The sequence below is a fragment of the Salvelinus namaycush genome, chromosome 13 (assembly GCF_016432855.1).
Source record: "Salvelinus namaycush isolate Seneca chromosome 13, SaNama_1.0, whole genome shotgun sequence".
Classification (NCBI taxonomy): Eukaryota; Metazoa; Chordata; class Actinopteri; order Salmoniformes; family Salmonidae; genus Salvelinus; species Salvelinus namaycush.
In genome coordinates this window covers 33,393,609-33,417,703 of record NC_052319.1, presented here as the reverse complement: position 1 = coordinate 33,417,703, position 24,095 = coordinate 33,393,609, and the positions used below count along the sequence as shown (strand labels likewise).

The 24,095-nt window shown below is 43.2% G+C and overlaps 1 protein-coding gene across 1 annotated transcript; it reads right to left on the bottom strand.

The window, feature by feature from the left end:
- Positions 1–18,672: 18,672 nt before the first annotated feature.
- LOC120058101 (tumor necrosis factor ligand superfamily member 13B-like) lies at positions 18,673–23,525 on the bottom strand. Its single transcript, XM_039006576.1, has 6 exons — positions 22,379–23,525; positions 21,939–22,284; positions 21,320–21,391; positions 20,998–21,122; positions 19,566–19,716; positions 18,673–19,483 (listed from the first exon to the last, which is right to left on the bottom strand). Exons 1-6 carry the CDS (start codon positions 22,583–22,585, stop codon positions 19,371–19,373), a joined length of 1,014 nt encoding a protein of 337 aa, XP_038862504.1. The 5' UTR covers positions 22,586–23,525; the 3' UTR covers positions 18,673–19,370.
- Positions 23,526–24,095: the final 570 nt, after the last annotated feature.

Here is a 24,095-nt window from a genome sequence, read left to right as displayed (position 1 = left end):
CCGGAAGCTCATAAGAAATTCCTCTATTTTTGCCGACGAACCATCAAACAGGCAAAGCCTCAAAACAGGACTAAGATTGAATCATACTACACCGGCTCCGGCACTTTTCGGGTGTGGCAGGGCTTGCAAACTATTAGACTACAAAGGGAAGCACAGCCACGAGCTGCCCAGTGACACGAGCATACCAGAAGAACTAAACAACTTCTATGCTCGCTTCGAGGCAAGTGACACTGAAGCATGCATGAGAACATCATCTGTTCCGGATGACTGCGTGATCACGCTTTCCGTAGCCGATGTGAGTAAGACCTTAAAACAGGTCAACATTCACAAGGCCCATAGGGCCAGATGGATTGCCAGGATGTGTACTCCGAGCATGCGCTGACCAACAGGCAAGTGTCTTCGCTGATATTGTCAACCTCTCCCTGTCTGAGTCTGTAATACCAACATGTTTGAAGCAGACCACCATAGTCTCTGTGCCCAAGAACACTAAGGTAATGTGCCTAAATGACTACCGACCCATAGCACTCATATCTGTAGCCATGAAGAACTTTGAAAGGCTGGTCATGGATCACATCAACACCATTATCCCAGGAACCCTAGACCCAATCCAATTTGCATACAGCCCCAATAGGTCCACAGATGATGCAATCTCTATTGCACTCCACACTGCCCTTTCACACCTGGACAAAAGGAACACCTACTGTATGTGAGAATGCTATTCATTGACTACAGCTCAGCGTTCAACACTATAGTGCCCTCAAAGCTCATCACTAAGCTAAGGACACTGGGACTAAACACCTCCCTCTGCAACTGGATTCTGGACTTCCTGATGGGCCGCCCTCAGGTGGTAAGGGTAGGTAACAACACATCCACCACGCTGATCCTCAGCATGGGGGCTCCTCAGGGGTGCGTGCTCAGTCCCCTCCAGTACTCCCTGTTCTCTCATGCTTGCATGGGCAGGCACGACTCCAACACCATCATTAAATTTGCCAACGACACAACAGTGGTAGGCCTGATCACCTACAACAACGAGACAGTCTATAGGGAGGAGGTCAGAGACCTGGCCGTGTGGTGCCAGGACAACAACCTCCCCCTCAATGTGATCAAGACAAAGGAGATGATTGTGGACTACAGAAAAAGGAGGAACGAGCACACCCCCATTATCATCGATGTGGCGGTAGTGGAGCAGCTTAAGAGCTTCAAGTTCCTTGGTGTCCACATCACCAACAAACTAATATGGTCCAAGCACACCAAGACAGTCGTGAAGAGGGCACAGCAAAACCATGGGTCCTCAGATCCTCAAAAGGTTCTACAACTGCACCATCGAGAGCATCCTGACGGGTTGCATCACTGCCTGGTATGGAAACTGCTCTTCCTCCAACCGTAAGGCACTACAGAGGATAGCGCATACAGCCCAGTACATCACTGGGACCAAGCTTCCTGCAATCCAGGACCTGTATACCAGGCGGTGTCAGAGGAAGGCCCTAGAAAGTGTCAAAGACTCCAGCCAACCTAATCATAGACTTTTCTCTCTGCTACCGCATGGCAAGCGGTACCGGAGCGCAAAGTCTAGGTCCAAGTGGCTTCTTAACAGTTTCTACCTCCAAGCCATAAGACTCCTGAACAGCTAACCAAATGACTACCCAGGACTATTTGCATTGCCCCCCTCTTTTACGCTGCTGCTGCTCTCTGTTTATTATCTATGCATTGTCACTTTAATAACTCTACCTGCATGTACATATTACCTCAATTACCTCGATTAACTGGTGCCCCCGCACATTGACTCTGTACCGGTACCCGCTGGGGTGGTAGGTAGCCTAGTGGTTAGGGCGTTGGACTAGTAACCGAAAGGTTGCAAGATCAAACCCCCGAGCTGACATGGTAAAAATCTGTTGTTCTGCCCCTGAACAAGGCAGTTAAGCTTTTAAGGATCTCTACAGATCGGTGTCCAACCCTCGGGACGCTTGAGCTAATGTGCTCTAATGCGATTAGCATTAACTTTTCCCAGGACATACTGTAGACATATCTGATATTGGCAGAAAGCTTAAATTCTTGTTAATCTAACTGCACTGTCCAATTTAAAGTAGCTATTACAGTGAAATAATACCATGCTATTGTTTGAGGAGAGTGCACATTTATGAACTTGAAAAGTTATTAATTAACCAATTAGGCACATTTGGTTAGTCTTGATACAACATTTTGAACAGGAATGAAATGGTTCATTGGATCAGTCTAACGCTTTGCACATACACTGTTGCCATGTAGTGGCCAAAATCTAAATTGCACCTGGGCTGGAATAATACATTATGGCCTTTCTCTTGCATTTCAAAGATGATGGTACAAAAAAAATATATATTTTTGTTTTTTTCTTTGTATTATCTTTTACCAGATCTAATGTGTTATATTCTCCTACATTAATTTCCCATTTCCACAAACTTCAAAGTGTTTCCTTTCAAATGTTATCAAGAATATGCATATCCTTGCTTCAGGTCCTGAGTTACAGGCAGTTAGATTTGGGTATGTCATTTTTGTCAAACATTGTGAAAAAAAGGGGTGGATCCTTATTAGTCAATTGATAGTGACATAATTTCCCTAGCAAAGTCTATTTTTTGTCTCCTCAGCTATAGAAGGTTGTTGCTCAGCCTCTCAATGTCAAATAAACGAAACAATGACATCCCCATATGCGTCGGAGTCACGTCTTAACCGAGTGTTTTACAGCTTGTTTCTAGCATAAAGTATCACAGAACAAATGCAGTAAAAATCAGATCTGTTTTATAGGCCTGTGCTATTAGCCATTTTTTTGTTGAATAAAAGGTAGGTCTATGGCATATCCTCTCATACACCCTCAATTTGTGTCCTGGTGTTAACTTAGCAGCCCTTCACTGATACTGAGATAGGCTATTTAAAGAGTACATGGTGGTTGGAAGAATTGGCAGACAATAGCAGCCTATGGTCGTCTGTCAAACAGTTATGCCTACCTCTTATTTCTTAAATAGGGAGAAATAGACTCCAATACAAAGCCCTCTTGTTGTTCGTAAAATTGAATTAAAATTAAGACTGTTAAAAGGAATTATGCCTTCTCAAATTTGCCTACTTTCAGCACCATGAGCTGTCCATTTCTGATTGATTGCTGCTTCATGTTTCAGCACCACAATGTAAGTTACTCGAATATGGCTTATTGTGAGGTCAATAACTCTGATAAATACATAATGGGCAAGAAACATATTGTTTTTATTAAAATCAATTATAGTAGTAGCAAGCTATCTAAGTTGACCATCACACTCTCAATCCCTCTCGTTGACTGAAATCTCAAAAGCATGACCCTCCACCATTTTCCTCCAGGTACCCTTTCTGTACATTTTGATCCATCCCTTAGGCCCTTAGGATGTCTTTTAATTGTCATTTCTAGCATGGTTCTAGCAGCTATGCCCAGTGACACAAGGCTACCTGACGAGCTAAATTACTTCTATGCGCGCTTCGAGGCAAGCAACACTGAAGCATGCATGAGAGCAGCAGCTGTTGCAGACAACTGTGTGATCATTCTCTCTGTAGCCAATGTGAGTAAGACCTTTAAGGGCTTGCAAGTAAGCATTTCTCTGTAAGGTCTACACCTGTTGTATTCGGTGCACGTGACAAATACAATTTGATTTGATTTAGTGCAATAATTGTGATATTACTACTGATACATAGCACACGATTCAACATCATCCTCACTATCATCATTATCAGAATAATCAGGTCAGTTGGCCCACTTTAAAACCATTGACATAATTGCTATCAGATAATATCTGGCTGAGGGAAGATAGAGTTTAAGCGACTTAGAAATGTCATCCAATTCTTCTGACAACAAAGTATGATGATACACTCTCAGAGGGAAACAACTGTGGCACTTTAAAAAATCAATGAGAGAAAACCGTTGAACTCTTTGTAAAGTGAATGATCGATAAATATTGCTACAAGGGCCTCGTTTTTTCCGAAAGTTTCACAATTTCTATGTCGCCGGCATTAAAGAAAATGCCTCAAAATGCCTCAAAACATCTCCATTGACTAAAGATGAGAGTTGCTGTTTGAACAGCTGCACTCATTTGTCTGCCACCCTCTTCAGGTCTTTTCAGAGAAGCTTTATCCAAGGAATGTTCTCATTCACAAACAGACAGACAAATACAGCCATAGAGAAATGAATGACTCACTCACTATAACAGTCCTCTGTTAGGTGACCTTGAATTGAGCATTCTGAACAAACAACTAGGCTATATCAAACACTGTCTGTATACATTGTTGTTCAGTGGTATATACTGGATGTCCTATCCAAAATACTGCATGTATGAAGTATGGGGGATGAAAGACTCTGGATCTTATTTGGAATGGGTAGCCTATTGTCTGTTTGGGCTACATAACTAGAGCTTAAGTATTTACAGTTGAAGTCGTAAGTTTACATACACTTAGGTTGGAAGTGTATGTAAGTCGGTTAGGACATCTACTTTGTGCGTGACACAAGTAATGTTTCCAACAATTGTTAACAGACAGATTATTTCACTTATAATTCACTGTATCACAATTCCATTGGGTCAGAAGTTTACATACACTAAGTTGACTGTGCCTTTAAACAGCTTGGAAAATCACAGAAAATGATGTCATGGCTTTAGAAGCTTCTAATAGGCTAATTAACATAATTTGAGTCAATTGGAGGTGTACCTGTGGATATATTTCAAGGCCTACCTTCAAACTCAGTGCCTCTTTGCTTGACATCATGGGAAAATCAAAATAAATCAGCCATGACCTCAGAAAGAAAATTGTAGACCTCCACAAGTCTGGTTCATCCTTGGGAGCAATTTCCAAACACCTGAAGGTACCACGTTCATCTGTACAAACAATAGTACGCAAGTATAAACACCATGGGACCACGCAGTCATCATACCGCTCAGGAAGGAGCCGCGTTCTGTCTCCTAGAGATGAACGTACTTTGGCGTGAAAAGTGCAAATCAATCCCAGAACAACAGCAAAGGACCTTGTGAAGATGCTGGAGGAAACAGGTACAAAAGTATCTATATCCACAGTAAAACGAGTCCTACATCAACATAACCTGAAAATAAGCTCATCAAGGAAGAAACCACTGCTCCAAAACAGAAGACAGATGTAGTTTTTATGCCCTGATATCTGGAGCTGGCAGTGAAACGTTTGATTAAACAATTCAGAGACTGAAACAAATAAATCGGATGACTTACATTTAATTATTAAGGAGAGCAAATCAATATACAATCCCCAAATCAGCTGTAACTGTCAACACTAAAACAAAGCTAAATTAAAATGATGTTTGAGTGAACCATGAACACAGAAAATGTATGATAAAGTTGCTTCTGGACATGGTAGACTCCTTCTCCTCCTCCTCTCTCTCAGAATAAAAGACTACAACTCCCCTATGCTGCCTTGGGATTTCCCAGTGGGAATTTCTAGGGCCCTATAAAATCCATGTTGCAGAGAACACGGACAGAATCCAGACAGTGGCTATGTTGCCATTAACTTGTCCAGTGATTATTTTTGTCCACATTTTGAAAGTTTGAATAGAAAATAGATGTGACAATTGCCTGCTAGTGTGTGTTTCCATTTAACCATCTTGTGTCAATAAAGACGTCTGGACGTAATGCCGTCACACCTAAAAAAAAAAAATCTGCAAAAATCTACAGTGTGTCAAAAATTACTAAATGCACCCCCTCCCCAACATTACAAATATTTTCACATGACCCTCCCCTTGTACAGTAAAAAAGGGTACATCCTCCCCCTCATATAATGAATTCTAAGTAATGTTTACGACAACAAATAACAATAACTGTAACGACTCGATATACTGGATATTGGCTTTCCCACTTCAGCATGTTTTTGTGGCACAGTCGATGCCATGCAGGGCTACGGACCAGAAGGTTGAGGGTTCGCAGACCACCACAGCCGACCTTACTCTCCCTCCCTGCCTGTCACTAGGCCTAGACAACAATCAGAGCCTGCTGCAGACAATATTCAGCTCGGGGGAAGTCAGATGTTGAACATTTTGATGCCATATTTATAATAATATAAAATATATGCAACAAATTTTCCACCAACAGTTTGTGCCAATGCACCGCACAACCAATAAACAAAGCATAGAGGAAATACATACCCTGTCTGTGACGTACAGACCACTTGGATCTTCTTTGAGGAGGTAGGGGAGGAGTAAAATGTCTGCAGTAACCTTGAGACCTTCAATTGGAGGGTGTGTAATAAAAGGTCTGGATTATAATCAATATAAGTAGAACGACTGCATACTGTACAGGGTACATGACAAATGTAATGACGGATTATTGGGATCGAGGTCAGAGGAGCAGACTTAGTCAATTACATACTGCAACTAGCGATTGTCTCATTATGCTGCTGAAAATGTGATGGAATAACTAACGTGAGAAGAACATATCCAAGCCAGCACATTATGGTCTGGGTAGGCACAATGTGGTGCAAAAAGGTTATTCGCTTGTGAATGAATGTGAGTAGGAATATTAAAGAATTCTTACATATCACTGTGTGGTCGCTCAACGAGGAGTACTTCTGAATGAGCGCTGTGGACACAACCATGTATTTCTGGGTAGTGGGGTACCTACAGCAAAATAGAAACATACTACATTACAGTTAGACTGACAATTCTGTTCAGAACACAAATGCAATTGATTGATGGTGTTGATTATCATCAAGTAAAAGTTGAGTACGTGATATGCTATCAGCTGCAGTGATTATGACAAGACAGTATGGAGAGGGAGAGTGTGGAGGACAGAGACAGGAGGAACAGAACACACAACAACTACACTGTAAATACATTCATTCACCATTAAGTTAGTATTGGTAAAGACAAAGAAATAACACAGAACACACTATAATCACACTTCAAATACATCCAAAGACTTTATAGAGGCTAACCAGTTTGTAGCTCCATAGTGAGCTTTAAACCGGGTCTTGCTTTGGTTTGAGATACAGAGGACAGAACAGGCCGCCCCAATACACCAACCTGAAAGACATCAATTAGAAACAAACACAATATAAAAACATGAGTATTTAATATCAAATGCATCTAACAAACCTGATCATAGTCTCAGTTTTGTCCCGCACATTGAATATAGTTACGGAGAGTCCCTGTAATCCTAGATTCAGATCATTCAGGCAAAGAAAAAAACATCACCCAGATAGGCCAGTCGTGTGAGAAACTCGTCATCATGCAAGCAGTCAGACAAGTGAAAAGATGGTCAGTAAAGAAAACTTTAAGCTCGTCTCTCAATTTAAAAAACGTGTCAATACTTTGCCCCTTGATAACCAGCGCACTTCTGTATGTTGTAAAAGCATTACATGATCTCTGCCCATATCATTGCATAGTGCAGAAATTACACGAGAGTTCAGGGGCCTTGCTTTAACAAAGTTAACTATTTTCACTGTAGTGTCCAAAACGTCTTTCAAGCTGTCAGGCATTCCCTTGAAAGCAAGAGCTTCTCAGTGGATGCTGCAGTGTATCCAAGTGGCGTCGGGAGCAACTGCTTGCATTCGCGTTACCACTCCATTATTTCTCCCTGTCATGGCTTTTGCACCATCAGTACAGATACCAACACATCTTGACCACCAAAGTCCATTTGATGTCACAAAGCTGTCCAGTACTTTAAAAATATCCTCTCCTGTTGTCCTGGTTTCCGGTGGTTTTCAGGAGAGGATGTCTTCCTTAATTGACTACCCATAAACGTAACGGACATATACCAGGAGCTGCGCCAGGCCCGCCACATTTGTTGAATCATCCAGCTGTAACGCATAGAATTCACTGGCTTGTATGCGAAACAGTAATTGTTGTTGTTTGATGAAGGCGTTGTCTGTATACCTCTTTGATGGTCCAACGTCCCTGTCTGTTGTTCGGTGCTTTCCCGGGTAAGGGGACAGTAGCTCTTCGGCTGCATCAGATTCACAACTGTCAGTGTCCATGCTAGCTTGGCTAACAACAAATGTAGAATTACTGATAATAGCATTGGATGTGCTCGTGGAAGCAGAACAACTTGTGTCGTCGACAGGTACAGGTGTAGTACTGCTGGTAGTAGCAGTACTACCAGTAGAGCTGGTATGTGTCTCTATGGACTATGGACGTCCATAGAGACACATACCAGCTCTACTGGTAGCAGCCTTACTTTTTTTTAAACTATTCATCAATTTTCGAGCAAAGTGATGATGCTGTTTTTATATGGCTGCTATGAAAGTGAACTGTGTTTGCGTGTGATCAGGGGTGTATTCATTTAGCCAATTCTGTTGAAAAACATTTCTTAAACGAAAGCAAACGGAACTAAACAGGGATAAAAATACCTGAATTTGTCCAAAGGAAACTCTCATTTGCAACTGTTGGACTAATGACTAATGAAGAGTGTGCAAGTCTGTCACCTTGATTACTCTAAATTCGCTCGACCTGTGCCCCTACGTTGTAAACTTTCATTAATTGGCTAGGTTGTAGCAATATCATGATGGGTACAGGGAAAATTAGAGTATCATGTAGTAGCCTAAACCTATTAATGTTACATTAAGCTGGGTGAATGGAATATGAATTACAGTCAAAATGTTCATCAAATAATTGTTTTATATATTTATTTTATACTTCAAGGGGTCTTAAAATTGTAAATCAAATATCTAAATCATTCTAGGTATGACTTTCATAAAACAATTCCATATAGCTTCGTAGAACCCCCTCCCTGGCTTAGACATTTTGAGGATGCTAAAATAATATTTTGGACGAAAGTGTGCAAGCCTACAGGAGATTTTTGAAGTAGCCTAATCAGATTTAAACATTGTTACTAGTTGTGTTTATGCCACATGTAGAAGGTAATACATTTTAAAAGTTAAATGATAAATATTTTGTCTTTATTGAGGCGTTAGGCTCTATAGAGATGAGGCAGAGCTGTCATTAAGCATTCCTAATAACTGGGCCTGCCAGGAGCATTTGTGGCCACATTATCATAGGACGACTTGGGAGAATGATGATCCGCAACAGACAGCGCATCTCAGTAAAATAATAAAATAGAAGTGAAAATATAGGCAGACTGGCCTGCTACCGTGCCTTTATGGACCTTATAAACTGTAGAACCCACAACTGATCCAAATTACAGAGCTTTTGCACCGTAATTCAAATGACATTTTCACTGCAGCCTAGAGTAGAATGTTGTACTCACTTGAAAACAATAATGCAATTATTCATTGCATTGTGGTGTTGTAGGCTAGTCTACGTAGGACAATTGTATTGTACCTAAAAATATCAATATGGGAGATTTTTGAGCTGCATGTCTCGTGTTTTCACTGTCCTTTCATGCACAATGATGCACCTGGCCTTTTTGCTGCTTATCAGCTATTCCTATCTGTTGTTGTGGATTCAAAGACAAAATATATGCAGCTTCGAATGAATTTATGTGTGGTATGATTGCTAGTTAGCCTATTGAAGATCTGGACAAGTTATCCACCTACCACTATTGTCACTATGAATGGTGGATAGATGGCAGGATAGACAGTTAGACTGGAAGACTATATTGACCTGTAAAAGTTTGTACAAGGAAAAGTGTAGTGCATAATGGAAGTACCAAAACACTTTGTTATATGGAAGTCACTTAATGTAACCTCTCCCCATTACAATAACAGGGGAGGTTAGCATGTTATATCATTCCCCCAAGTCATGCTAACCTCTTACCATTACAATAACAGGGGAGGTTAGCATTTTATATCATTCCCCCAAGTCATGCTAACCTCTCACCATTACAATAACAGGGGACGTTAGCATTTTTGAGCGGTATGATATTTATGCACCTGTAACTATATTGATATTTATGCTCATGTGGCAGAGAGAAGATTTAGCAATTCTACTCATTTTGCTATGAGGTGGAAGCAAATGTTTGCAGTTTTTAATATGATAACCGATGATCACCGGTCGCTAATTCAACCATGCTTACTACAAGTTTAGAAAGCTGTCCACTAGACTAATTTATCAATCTAAAAACATTTAGCTGACAGGGGCTAATTGAGTGACTGTTGATGCACAACCACATTTTGAAACTGCACCTTGTATATTCTATTATTCTAACTCTCAACAGTAAGTTGAGACCCCGACTGAGTTCCAAAAAATGTAAATAATTGTATTTATTATTGTTCCGAGGGCCCATCCCTGATCTAGAGGTTATAACCTTGCCCCAGTCCTTTTCTATACTGATCTGATAGCTATTTCCAAGGGTCATCTCTTCATCTGTGTCCTGTCATTGCAGTTGAGGAAATGTTTTTTTTGGAGTGTAACAGCGTACTCTCCCAAAACTACATCTATATTCATGGTTATTGCCGAGTTCAAGACAACTTAGAACTCTGAAACGCAGAAATGTATGACTTGAAAACTTGTACAAATATTAGGTCTGAGTTTCCCATTTGAAAGAATCAGAATCAACCAATAGGAAGCTCTACGCACAATAGAGCTTGCCAGTTTATAGTCCTAAGAAAAACTCAGCCATTCCTATGGGGGAAATGAATGGGGAAAGAATGGGGCTTGGGGATAAACGCTGAAAATAAGGTCTGAGGTCAACCCAGGATTAGGAGATCTTATACTTCTTGTTCTATTAGATAATATCAGTCAGTAAACATGATGTTTATTATGAAGCCTTTATGTTCTTATCTTGATTACATAAATGCTTCAAAATTCATGTCTGACTTATTTTCGGCGTTTATCCCCAAAAAACATTCATTTCCCCATAGGCTTTGGCCAATGAGTAATGGCGGAGCAAGCCTCTGTTAGCGCCTACAAAATGACGGCATTACTATTGCTCTCTCTATAATGACTCTGTTTCTCCTTGCACCTCATCACAATATAGTGGACTAACATCTTTGGCAGAAACACATGCAGGTAAATGGCCAGTCATGTCCATTCTAGTGTGTGCATGTGTACATTTGTTTTACTCCAACTAACCACAGTACATACAGCACTACTTTTGGGAGTGTTGTGTTAGTGACTTTCAGTAAAAAAGACGGATACAGACCTGCATTCTGGATGCCTCCATGTGTCAAGAAGAGAAGCACCATGGAAGCACCAGTGTACCATACCGTACTTCACTGTAGTTTCCTGTGGGAAGGCTTCCCTCTGTTGGTTACAAGTGGTAGGCTACAACTAACCCCCTCTCAGGAAGGGATGACATCACTATCAGCACCACCAGCCATAGTGATTGGGTGCATTTGAGCGTATCATTGTCACCACCTTTTAAAGTGTCCCTCATTATGAGGATAAGAATTGTCCCACAAGACCCTACTGTATATGTCGACTGCATGAACATTACAAATATCACGTGATCAAAGGTCATGAAGTTTTGACTGCAGTCTACTGCAAGTTTCTGCAGTTGCTCTTCACCAACTTCATCCTGCAGCCATCATCCTGCAGCCATCACCTGTACTGTGGGAGGCTCTATAGTCAACCAATGTTTTTGTTTGACCCACGCGAACATGACCAAAAACGTGACTGAAACAGGAACCAACTTTGCTGCAACTCATGTATACAGTGTCACGTTCTGACCTTAGTTCCTTTTTTATGTCTTTATTTTAGTTTGGTCAGGGCGTGAGTTGGGGTGGGCATTCTATGTTGTTTTTCTATGTTTTGTTCTGTATGTTATATGTCTATGTGTTTGGCCTAGTATGGTTCTCATTCAGAGGCAGGTGTCAGTCGTTGTCTCTGATTGGGAGCCATATTTATGTAGCCTGTTTTCTATTGTGTTTTGTGGGTGATTGTTTCCTGTGTTAGTACCATACGGTACTGTTTCGGTTTTCATTTATTCTCTTGTTCTTTTGTATTTTGTATTCATTCTCGATTAAATGATATTATGGATACGTACCACGCTGCATTTTGGTCCTCCTCTCCTTCCACCAACGAAAGCCGTTACATACAGTGGATAGTTACAAATGAATGTCACCAATTCATTGTACACTGAACAAAAAATATAGGCACAACATGAAAAATGTTTCATGAGCTGAAATAAAAGATCCCAGAAATGTTCCATATGCACAAAAAGCTTGTTTCTCTCAAATTTTGTTCACAAATTTGTTTACATCCCTGTTAGTAAGCATTTCTCCTTTGCCAAGATAATTCATCCACCTGACAGGTGTGGCATATCAAGAAGCTGATTAATAAACAGCATGATCATTACACAGGTGCACCTTTTAAAATGTATTTAACCTTTATTTAACCAGGAAGGGCTCATTGAGATTAAAAATCTATTTTTCAAGAGCGTGCTGGCCAAGATAGGCAGCACCAAGTCATTACAAAAATTGCAGACAGACATGAAAAACTACCAGTAATCTAGTAAAAACCATAGAATTCACAAAAGTAGAACAAAATCAAAAACAGCAAATTAAAAACGATGATTCCCTGACCTGTCAGTCTCAAGATCAATCATCAGTGATTTAAAAATACCAATCGGGACAAGTTCTTCCAGTTTAAAAGTATTTTGTAAGGCGTTCCAAGACGATGGCGCAGAGTACATAAAAGCCCTTTTACCAAATTCAGTTCGGACATTTGGAACAGTTAGCAGGATAAATTCCAGCGAACGAAGAGAGTACCCACCACATTTCTGAACAATAAAAATGCCCAAATAAAAAGGTAGTAAGTAAACCCAAAATGGCTTTTTAAACAAAAGTATACCAGTGACTGAGCCTACGAGTGACTAGAGAAGGCCAGCCAACCCTGGTATACAAAGTGCAGTGGTGCGTAAGGGTTTTGCAGTTTAAAATAAATCTCAAAGTGCCATGGTAAAGGGTGTCAATTGATCTCAAACACTGAGCGGAAGCATTCATATATAAAATATCCCCATAGTCTAGTAAAGGCATAAATGTAGCTGATTCTACCCTCCTTCTGGCTTCAAAAGAAAAGGCCTTATTCCTAAAATAAAATCCCAATTTCAGCTTAAATTTTTGTTGTAAGTTGTTGAATATGCAATTTAAAAGAGAGGCCGTCATTAATTAAAATCCAAGATATTTATGAGGTTACAACCTCATTCTCCTTGCCCTGACAGGTAGTAATAGGTGTGACGACCCTCCCACTCTGTCTACCGTTTTCTCTCTCTTTGCTCTTGTTTCCTTATTAGGATGCCGGTGGGCGGAGTTGGGAGGGTCGTCAGCTACATGGGAAACACCTGGGCCCACTCTCCCAGGATAAATACACCACTTCCCCGTTCATGGAGGAGGACTCTCTCCATGTAGACACCTTGATAGATTCGGTTATGTTTCATGGTGCTTTTTGGTTGTTTGTTTTAGCATCTTTCAACACCCTGCATTATCACATTCATGCATGCAAAACATTCACTTACACTACTGATTACTGATTACACACCCCATTGTATATTATACCTAGTTTCGTTATTTAATAAATATATTTTGTTACTCCTTTTCTCCACGTTGTCTCCCTTTTGTTACGGGCTTTGAGCCGGTTCGTGACAAGTGGGGGCTCGTCCGGGATCTATTGAACGTATTTGTTTGGGAGAACGTGGAGGTACGTGTTTGGTTTAAATATTTTGTTTGAGTTGTTAGGCCCAGTATTGGTTGCCTTAGTTGGTTGGTTGGTGTGCTGCGTTGGAGAGAGTACATTGGTTAGTTTCCAGGCCCTGCCCAGCCTGGAAACTCTTGTTCTACTTTCTGTTGGGACATCGGTCTGAGGTGAGTAATCGGCTGTGTACCTCAGTGGGAGATTTGGATAGGGTAGGACTATTTACTACCCGGAGCTATAGCCTTTTACCCCTGATAGGTTTAGCGACGTGTTTCATTTTTGGAATAGGTTGGGCATGGTTAATGTTTGTTATTTTTGTGTGGTGTCTGTGGACTGAGCAGTTGTCTCGGGGGCACATCCGTGGCTTGGTGGAATCTGCCAGCGTGCTGGGGGGTTTATTTCCTTGCCAGCGGGCTACAGTGCGTAAATACCCACCGCAAATCCGCATGAAGACTAGGGTTGAGTTAATGTAGGTTTGGGGAAGCTCCGTATCTCATCTCTCTTCTGTGGTGCTCAGGGTGATTGTCATTTCTTGAGTTGTGGTCTGGTGTGCTCAGCAGAGGGGAAGAGTGAGAATTTTTTTTTTGTAACTATGGCGTCTTTTGTAGATGAGTTCATTCGCTTTCCATCAGAGGAATTGTTAGAATTAGGTACTAAAGAACAGCTGTTGAAAATCGCCGAATACTACAAGGTTGAAATTAGTGATAAACGTCTAAAGAATTCTATTAGGTTGATATTGAAGGCCAATCTGATGGAGAGTGGTATTCTTGAAGTTATCACTGGGCCAGTCTCTGCTGAGGGGTCATCTCCCCGTAACGTTACAATGGCCATTCCATCGGTTAGTCCTAGTAGTCTTCTTTTTGAACAGCAGAAAGAACTGCTTCTGTTACAGCTGCAGCATGATCGTGAGAAGCTAGAGCATGATCGTGTAAAGTATGAAAAGGAATTAGATATGGAGCATGATCGTGAGAAGCTAGAGCATGATCGTGTAAAGTATGAAAAGGAATTAGATATGCAGCATGATCGTGAGAAGCTAGAGCATGATCGTGTAAAGTATGAAAAGGAATTAGCATTTAAACAAGATATGGAGATGGCTAAAATCAAGTTGCAACAAGAACGGATAGAGTTGATTAGGGAAGGAAAGATTTCAGGGGAGAGTTTGTTCTGGGAAGGTGACCCAGATTTACCTAGGGGTCGTTCCTCTTTTGGTCGTGCCCCGGACACATTTGATATTGTTGGGAACTTACGGTTATTGCCTCAGTTTAATGAAAAGGACCCTGAGACATTCTTTTCGTTGTTTGAGCGTGTTGCTGACGCTAGGAGTTGGCCTGATTCTGACCGCACCTTAATGTTGCAGTGTGTGCTGACTGGTAAAGCGCAGGAAGCATATTCAGCTCTTAGTGTACACGACAGTGCCAGTTATGATAAGGTTAAAACGGCTGTGTTACAGATTTATGAATTGGTCCCTGAGGCTTACCGCCAACGATTTAGAACTTTAAAAAGGGATGATAAACACTCATGTTGAGTTTGCGCGACAATTATCTATACAGTTTAATCGCTGGTGTTCTGCCTCTGCAGTTGTGACTTTCCAAGGGCTGTGTGATCTGATTATGTTAGAGCAATTTAAGGACACAATCCCTGAACGTATTGCCACATATATTAACGAACGAAAAGGAAAGAATGTCTCTGAAGCTGCGGTTTTGGCGGATGAGTATGTGTTGACTCACAAAAGTGTCTTTGCAGAGCCCCGTATTCGGAATGAGTGGGGGCGTTCGGATAGATTTGGGCTTCGCTCACCGAGATACTTTGGTTCACGGGCAGAGTTCAATTCAACTAGGGTTGAGCCTGAATCCCGTGGAAAAGCTGACTTTGGGCAAGAGTGTCATTACTGTCATGATTCAGGTCATTGGAAAAACGAATGTCCGGTTCTCAGGGAAAAGGACAAATTCAGTACGCGTGGTTACGTTAAATCTAAGCCTACGGCGTTAGCTGCGCCTGTTTCACATCAGTTCACTCATGACACATGGTCTCAGGCGCAGGTGAAAGTCCATATTCACCCAGGCTATTTACCTTTCATTACGGAAGGTTTTGTGTCTATATTAGGGAGTAAGGAATTGGTGCCAGTGAAGATCTTGAGAGACACAGGTGCCTCCGAATCGTTTGTGTTGGAGTCTGTTACCCTTTTCAGCTGAGACTGATTCGGGGAAGAGTGTTCTAATTAGGGGAATAGGTTTGAACACTCTTTCAGTTCCATTACATAAAATGATGTTGGATTGTGGGCTGGTTAAAGGTGAGGTTGTTGTGGGGGTGCGTCCTTCGTTGCCTATTGAGGGTGTTGACGTTGTTCTTGGGAATAACTTGGCTGGTGATCGTGTATGGCCTGTCGTGTTTCCATCTCGAGTTGTTTCCATAAAGCCGTCAGTTGTTGAGATTCCAGATGAGAGTGTACAGAGCTCCCCAGGGATGTTCCGTGCGTGTGCAGTGACGCGTTCTATGAGCCGTGGCGAACTGGTCACTGTGCCGACTGAGAATACCACAAAGAAGTATGACACTGCTTTCCCTGTTATTCCGTTGTCTGTTACCCACTCAGATCTAGTCAGTGCGCAGCGGACTGACCCCACATTAGAAGAGTTGCGTGACCAAATTGTGCCTGTGGAACAGTTGGGAGATGTCGCCCATTGCTATTTTTTCCAAGAGGATGTCCTGATGAGGAAGTGGGTGTCTCATGGTAGTCGTTTTCTGGGGGAGGCGATTAGTCAGGTTGTGGTACCAGTAAAGCTTCGTGAGTTGGTTTTGACAACTTCTCACAATGGTGTTGCGGGACATATGGGTGTGAGGAAAACATACCATCGCATATTAAGACATTTCTTTTGGCCTAGATTAAAGAGGGATGTCTCTGATTTCATCAAAACTTGTCACACCTGTCAATTAACTGGTAAACCTAATCAAGCTATTAAGCCGGTACCACGGTTTCCTACTCCTGTACTCAGCCAACCTTTTGAGTATTTGATCATTGACTGTGTGGGTCCTTTGCCTCGTACAAAAAAGGGTAGATTGAAATGAGTAGTCTGTTACGTTGGGAAGTGGCTATGAATCGTTGGGAATTAAAAAATTAAGGACTTTGTTCTTTTCGTTGGAGTTTGTAGCTGATGTGGTCTCGTGCGCCCTCTTCCTGAATGTTTGTATGGTCAGGTTCTGTCTTTCCTGTCTATTCCGTCCTGGTCTGGGGAGTCTTCTTTCCTCTTAAAAGTTGCTTCCTATGCACTAATGTTGCTGAGGTCTGGGGAGTCTTCTTTCCTCATAAATGTTGCTTCCTATGTATTAAGGTTGCTGAGGTCTGGGGAGTCTTCTTTCCTCTTAAAGGTTGCTTCCCGTGCACAAAGGTTGCTGAGGTCTGGAGAGGAGGTTGGCTGGGGCAAATTTGGAAGTGGGAACACGTACCCCTCATAAATTTGGGACGCAAGTGCTGTGTCAGTTTGGGACGCAGAGGGCGGTATGTTGTTCCGGGGTCCTTGTTGGTCCCCGGTTTTATGGGGGGGAATGTGACGACCCTCCCACTCTGTCTGCCGTATTCTCTTTGCTCTTGTTTCCTTATTAGGATGCCGGTGGGCGGAGTTGGGAGGGTCGTCAGCTACATGGGAAACACCTGGGCCCACTCTCCCAGGATAAATACACCACTTCCCCATTCATGGAGGAGGACTCTCTCCATGTAGACACCTTGATAGATTCGGTTATGTTTCATGGTGCTTTTTGGTTGTTTGTTTTAGCATCTTTCAACACCCTGCATTATCACATTCATGCATGCAAAACATTCACTTACACTACTGATTACTGATTACACACCCCATTGTATATTATACCTCGTTTCGTTATTTAATAAATATATTTTGTTACTCCTTTTCTCCACGTTGTCTCCCTTTTGATACGGGCTTTGAGCCGGTTCGTGACATAGGTGAAAGGTTCAGAGGTCTATTTCTTGCTTTAGAAAACACCATTAGTTTAGTTTTGTTAGTATTGAGGATAAGCTTCAATTGACACAAGGTATGTTGAACCGTATAAAAAGCAGTTTGCAAGTTCTGGAAAGCTTTTATAAGAGACGTGGCACAACAGTAAAGAACAGTATCATCAGCATAAAAATTAAGTTGCACATTTTGGAGATTTTTGTCTAAATAATTTATTTAAATAGTGAATAAGAGAGGACCAAGTACAGAGCCTTGGGGCACACCATTAAAGACAGACAATTTAACAGACATAAGCCCATCAAATTGAGTGCACTGAGTTCTATCAGACAGATAGTTAGCAAAGCATGCAACTGCATGCTCTGAAAGACCTACACTCGACAATCTCTGCCTCAGTATAGCATGATCAACTGTATCAAAAGCCTTAGAGATCAATAAAAAGTGAGACACATTGCTGTTTTTTTGTCAAGGGCTTCAGTAATATCATTTAAAACCTTCATGGCTGCTGTAATTGTGCTATGCTTCTTCCTGAAGCCCGATTGGTACATTGATAAAATAGAGTTAGTAAATAAAAACAATTTTAGCTGTTCACTCACAAGGGTTTCAAGTATTTTCACCAGGGGTGACAGTTTTGAGATTGGCCTATAATTATTTAAAGAGTTGGATCTCCCCCTTTTAAAAGTGATAGGACAAATGCTGATTTCCAGATCTTTGGAATTTCATTATATTCCAGGGTTAGATTGAACAGATATGTAAGTGGTTCAGCTATGAAATCAGCTGCCAGATTTAAAAAGCAGGGATCCAAAAGATCAGGACCTGCAGGCTTTCTCTGATCTAAGGATTTCAGGGCTTTATGTACCACCTGCACTGAGAATGGCAAAAAGCTAAAAGTTTGACCAGCTCTCACTGGTTCATCCACACAGGGTTGTACAGAGACAGAGGACACTGGTTCATCCACACAGGGTTGTACAGAGACAGAGGACACTGAATCAAACAGCCTACCAGATGATACAAAGTGCTCATTGAAACAATTCAGCATTTCAGTTTTGTCATATACAGCAACAGAGTCCTTCAAAACACATGATGGTAATTCATTAACATTACTGTTACCAGACATAGACTTAATAGCCTTCCAAACTGTCTAGGGTCATTCAGGTTATCAGTGGAAACAGACATAAAATATTCAGACTTCCTGAGAAGAAAATATTGCAATACTGGTATCGTCACAGCCCTAAACAACATGTGTATTGACAATGTATATGACCATAACAACATGTGTAAAGGAGTCTACATGAATGAATGTTGAGCCACCTGCCAACTTAAGCCTCAAACATTTCAGATCACGCATTGTGATGACACTGGTGTCACATAATGCATCAGCCAGTCATAGGCCATGAATCTGTCCGTCCATCCCTCAGTCACACTGTAAAGCAGTTGACATCATAGTAGAAAAGATGATGTAGCTACCAGACCCACAAGCCATTAGTTATTTTACATTTAAAACCATTATCTCTTCTCCACCACAGCCAGTATCTCCCAGCTCACCATTTCCAGTCCCCCCAGTTTGTATCCCTTAAGGCCCCCAGGTTCAGCCCCCTTGGGCAGGGTCAGACCAGTCTAAAGGCCCCCAGGTTCAGCCCCCCTGGGCAGGGTCAGACCAGTCTAAAGGCCCCCAGGTTCAGCCCCCCTGGGCAGGGTCAGACCAGTCTAAAGGCCCCCAGGTTCAGCCCCCCTGCTCAGGGTCAGACCAGTCTAAAGGCCCCCAGGTTCAGCCCCCCTGCTCAGGGTCAGACCAGTCTAAAGGCCCCCAGGTTCAGCCCCCCTGGGCAGGGTCAGACCAGTCTAAAGGCCCCCAGGTTCAGCCCCCCTGGGCAGGGTCAGACCAGTCTAAAGGCCCCCAGGAAAGTAGAATCTCCATCCAGAGAAATATTGGCTGTAGAGCGAGGTATCAGCAGCTCCACCCTGTCCCCGACCTCCAGTTTCACTATACCTACAGAGAAGAGAGTTAACACACTCATATACGTACAGGCACACACGTAAACACACACAAACATGCACATGTACGCACTCACCCCCTGTGTAGCAGGTGTTGTATGGGTAAACAGGGTTCATGTCCTGGATACAGCGGAACAGTGTGACATGCTGAGCTTCATCTCCCACAACATTCCTCTTCTTCCTGTTCACCACATGACCCATGGCAAAGATCCTGTCCATGTAGTACACCTGTATGAGGCAGGCAGGCAGGCAGGCAGGCAGGCAGGCAGGCAGGCAGGCAGGCAGGCAGGCAGGCAGGCAGGCAGGCAGGCAGGCAGGCAGGCAGGCAGGCAGGCAGGCAGGCAGGCAGGCAGGCAGGCAGGCAGGCAGGCAGGCAGGCAGGCAGGCAGGCAGGCAGGCAGGCAGGCAGGCAGGCAGGCAGGCAGGCAGGCAGGCAGGGACCGAGGGAGACAGACAGACAGAGACCGAGGGAGACAGACAGACAGAGACAGAGCGAGACATACAGAGAGAGATCGAGAGACAGACATACAGAGACAGAGCGAGACAGACAGACAGAGACAGAGCGAGACATACAGAGAGAGATCGAGAGACAGACATACAGAGACAGAGCGAGACCGAGAGAGACAGACAGACAGAGACAGAGCGAGACAGACAGACAGACAGAGACAGAGCGATTCAGACAGAGAGAGACCGAGAGAGACAGACAGACAGAGACCGAGAGAGACAGACAGAGACATAGTGAGACAGACAGAGAGAGACCGAGAGAGACAGACAGAGAGAGACCGAGAGAGACAGACAGACAGAGACATAGCGAGAGACAGAGAGAGACCGAGAGACAGAGACAGACAGACAGACAGACAGACAGACAGACAGACAGACAGACAGACAGAGACAGAGCGAGACAGACAGAGACAGAGCGAGACAGACAGAGACAGAGCGAGACAGACAGAGACAGAGCGAGACAGACAGAGACAGAGCGAGACAGACAGAGAGAGACCGAGACAGACCGAGAGAGAGAGAGAGAGAGACAAACAGACCGAGGGAGAGAGATAGACAGAGAGAGACAAGGAGACAGACAGAGAGAGAGACGTACAGACAGACAGACAGAGAGACGGAGAGAGAGAGAGAGACAGAGAGAGAGAGAGACAGCGAGAGAGAGAGACAGAGAGAGAGAGAGACAGCGAGAGAGAGATAGCGAGAGAGAGATACAGAGAGAGAGAGAGAGAGAGAGATACAGAGAGAGAGAGAGAGAGAGAGATACAGAGAGAGAGAGAGAGAGAGAGAGAGAGAGAGAGAGTAGTTAGAGCCATGACATGTGCAGGAGAAGAAGATGAATGTTGTTGGGCTTGTGAGATATTGTAGTACATCTGAAGAGAGAATGGGAGAGTTGGGGCTTGTGAGCTGTTGTGTCTATGTAATAGCTTAGAGCTACTGTACCTTCACCCCATGTGATCTAGCACTAACCTATATGATACACCAAGTTCTCTGATGTAGACAACCAGTGCTCACCTGGCTGTAGACAAAGTAGTATCCCTCCTCTCTGACAAGAATGCTGTCACTCTCTGCCTCCAGGGCGGAGCCTCTCCTAAGCCCCTCCTGCCAGGGGATCCCTGTGTGAGGCTCCAATGCAAACTCTGCACAACACCAGAAACACAAACCATGAATGAATCAATCAAAACACCACCAACCTCGACAAACAAACCATGTGTGAGTCAATCCAAACATGATGAACTACCTAGCATAGCCCAAGTCCCAGTCTGTATGTCCTTAAGTCAACTTAAGTATTTCTGGTAAAATTGTGTGTCTGACTGTAATTCCTGGTTTACAGTACCTTTCTGGAATGTTTCCCTGTTGCTATCTGCCAGCATCTGTAGACAGGGTTGAGACACTAGAGAGTAGGACAGAGGGAGAGTTTAGCATTGATTCAAACTACACTACCCAATAATCCCCTCCATGTAGCCTAACTCTCACACATAATCAAACAGATTTGTCTTGTATACTGAGTGTATGATGTACAATTCTAATTAATATGCTTTGTTTAACTGATTGAACAAACTTTTATTTTTGTTGAACTTATATTTGTGGTTTGGTTTTCATATCAGCCCTTTTGGGCTTCCAGACTCACCTGCACACCATTTTCACCAGTTCTTTATCTGTACTGTTTGTTATTTCTCTTGTTTTCTTTGGTGAGAGTAAATAACCCCCCCCCAAAAAAACTAAACCTCACTGTGTATAAGATTAGTAATTTCTAGAGAGAGCAGGAACAAAAAACAGTGCAGCTTGCCAGAAATAAGTGTACTTGTTTGAAGTGTTAAAGCATCAGCCCCATTTTAAAGCAACAATCCCAGAATATAATCTAAAAACAGAACAGAATTGACAACGTGCTGTATCACCCTTCAACATGTCAAACAGATACAAATAGTCCCAGAGAATAGTATTGGAAGTCTTGCCTGTGTTCTCAGGTCCTGTGCCCACACTCCTCTTCCTGATGAAGATCAGCCTAGTCTGGGACTCAGAGGGGTGTGGAGGGGGCTGGGGACCAGGTGTGTGTGGAGGGGGCTGGCAATCAGGGGGGTGTGGAGGGGGCTGGGGTTCAGGGGTGTGTGGAAGGGACTCGGGGTCAGGCAGGTGTGGAGGGGGCTGGGGGTCAGGGGGGTGTGGAGGGGGCTGGAGGTCAGGGGGGTGTGGAGGGGGCTGGGGGTCAGGGGGGTGTGGAGGGGGCTGGGGGTCAGGGGGGTGTGGAGGGGCGGAGCTGCTCCTCCTGGTTCTGGAGCTGCTGCTCATCTGTTGCAGTGTCTGGGTAACGCATCGAAAACAACTCCATCTCATATCATACATATTTTACAGACCACAGCATCACAGAATAGCAGTGAATATGTAAGCATCTTGCCTCCTCTCTCCTGCGAAATACCTCTGACCGGAGCCCCTCCACCTCGGCCCTGAGAGCCAGCAGATGGAACAGAGATAAAGCCGAGAGAGACGATGAGGTGACCGCCGCCAGGGTCAGCAACAGGACCGGCCAGGAGAGCCTCCGACCCCCAGACTCCTGCCCAGGCACAGGGCCAACAGCCTCAGGACTTGGACCTGCAGACACCATCACAGGAACCAGACAGCCTCCTCCGTAGTCACACTGGCTGCATGACCTGCCTTCCAAAGGGCTCTCCTCTTGGGATAGTAATGCTGGATCTTCAGTCTTCAGTCAATGTTTTTGGTATGTTCTGGTAAATTCTAGTCTGCCTCCCGCTCTCTTAACTGTCCATTGTCTCTCCAGACACTCTGTCGTCTCACCTTCTTAGCTTTTTCTGGACTTACTTTCTATGTACAACTACTGTTAGTCCTTCCCTTACTTTCTGTTCAGGACTCTGTTAGTCCTTCCCTTACTTTCTGTTCAGGACTCTGTTAGTCCTTCCCTTACTTTCTGTTCAGGACTCTGTTAGTCCTTCCCTTACTTTCTGTTCAGGACTGTTAGTCCTTCCCTTACTTTCTGTTCAGGACTCTGTTAGTCCTTCCCTTACTTTCTGTTCAGGACTGTTAGTCCTTCCCTTACTTTCTGTTCAGGACTCTGTTATTCCTTCCCTTACTTTCTGTTCAGGACTCTGTTAGTCCTTCCCTTACTTTCTGTTCAGGACTCTGTTAGTCCTTCCCTTACTTTCTGTTCAGGACTCTGTTAGTCGTTCCCTTACTTTCTGTTCAGGACTCTGTTAGTCCTTCCCTTACTTTCTGTTCAGGACTCTTTTAGGGCTTCCCTTACTTTCTGTTCAGGACTCTGTTAGTCCTTCCCTTACTTTCTGTTCAGGACTCTGTTAGTCCTTCCCTTACTTCGTCTTCTGTTTCTCCCAGGTATTTCTTTCTCTCCCGTCTCAGTGACTGCACAGTCTGAACACGATGCTTGAATGGTGTATTAGGCAGGGTAGAGCTGCAGCCTCCCTCTCCTCTGTTCCGCTCAGTTAACCACACTCAGAATTTCCTGCTCTGATGACGGCCAAGTCAAACCACCCTCTCTTTTTACCCATCTACGCTCTGTCCATCCTCCCCGCTCTAAACGACAAACTCTGCTTTCTCTTCAACCACTTTAGTCTGACAGGGCACAGCAGGGGAGACACATCTGATCCTGATTAAAGTCACAGCTGATGCAAATACGACAAGCTATAAAACATATGTCAAATCATAATTAGTGTGTTGTGGAAGAGGAAAATGGTGTGGAAATATGATGACTCATATTTTGGTCTGAATAGACAGGATGGCCAACTAGAAAAGGAAGTGCAAAAATCACCCCTTGCCTCTTTACATCAGCATAGCAAAACATCATCACTGTTCCAGAAAATAAAAAGTGAAGTAGAGAATGTTTTTCTCTATTTGTAGCCAACATATTTCTGTGAATGTGGAACCAGACACTTCACAGACTAATGCTAAACATGCTAAACATCACAGAAGAGAGAGATTCTAAGAACTTTGGGTTTATTCAGTTATTGCATGTTAGTGTACAAAGAACAGAAAATGAGATTGTGTACTTAGAAAAGAAGACTGAATATAAACAAACTAACACATCAACACTAGAGTAGTAAAATGACTGCAGTGGTTGTTTTCCTCAACAGAATGGATGCACA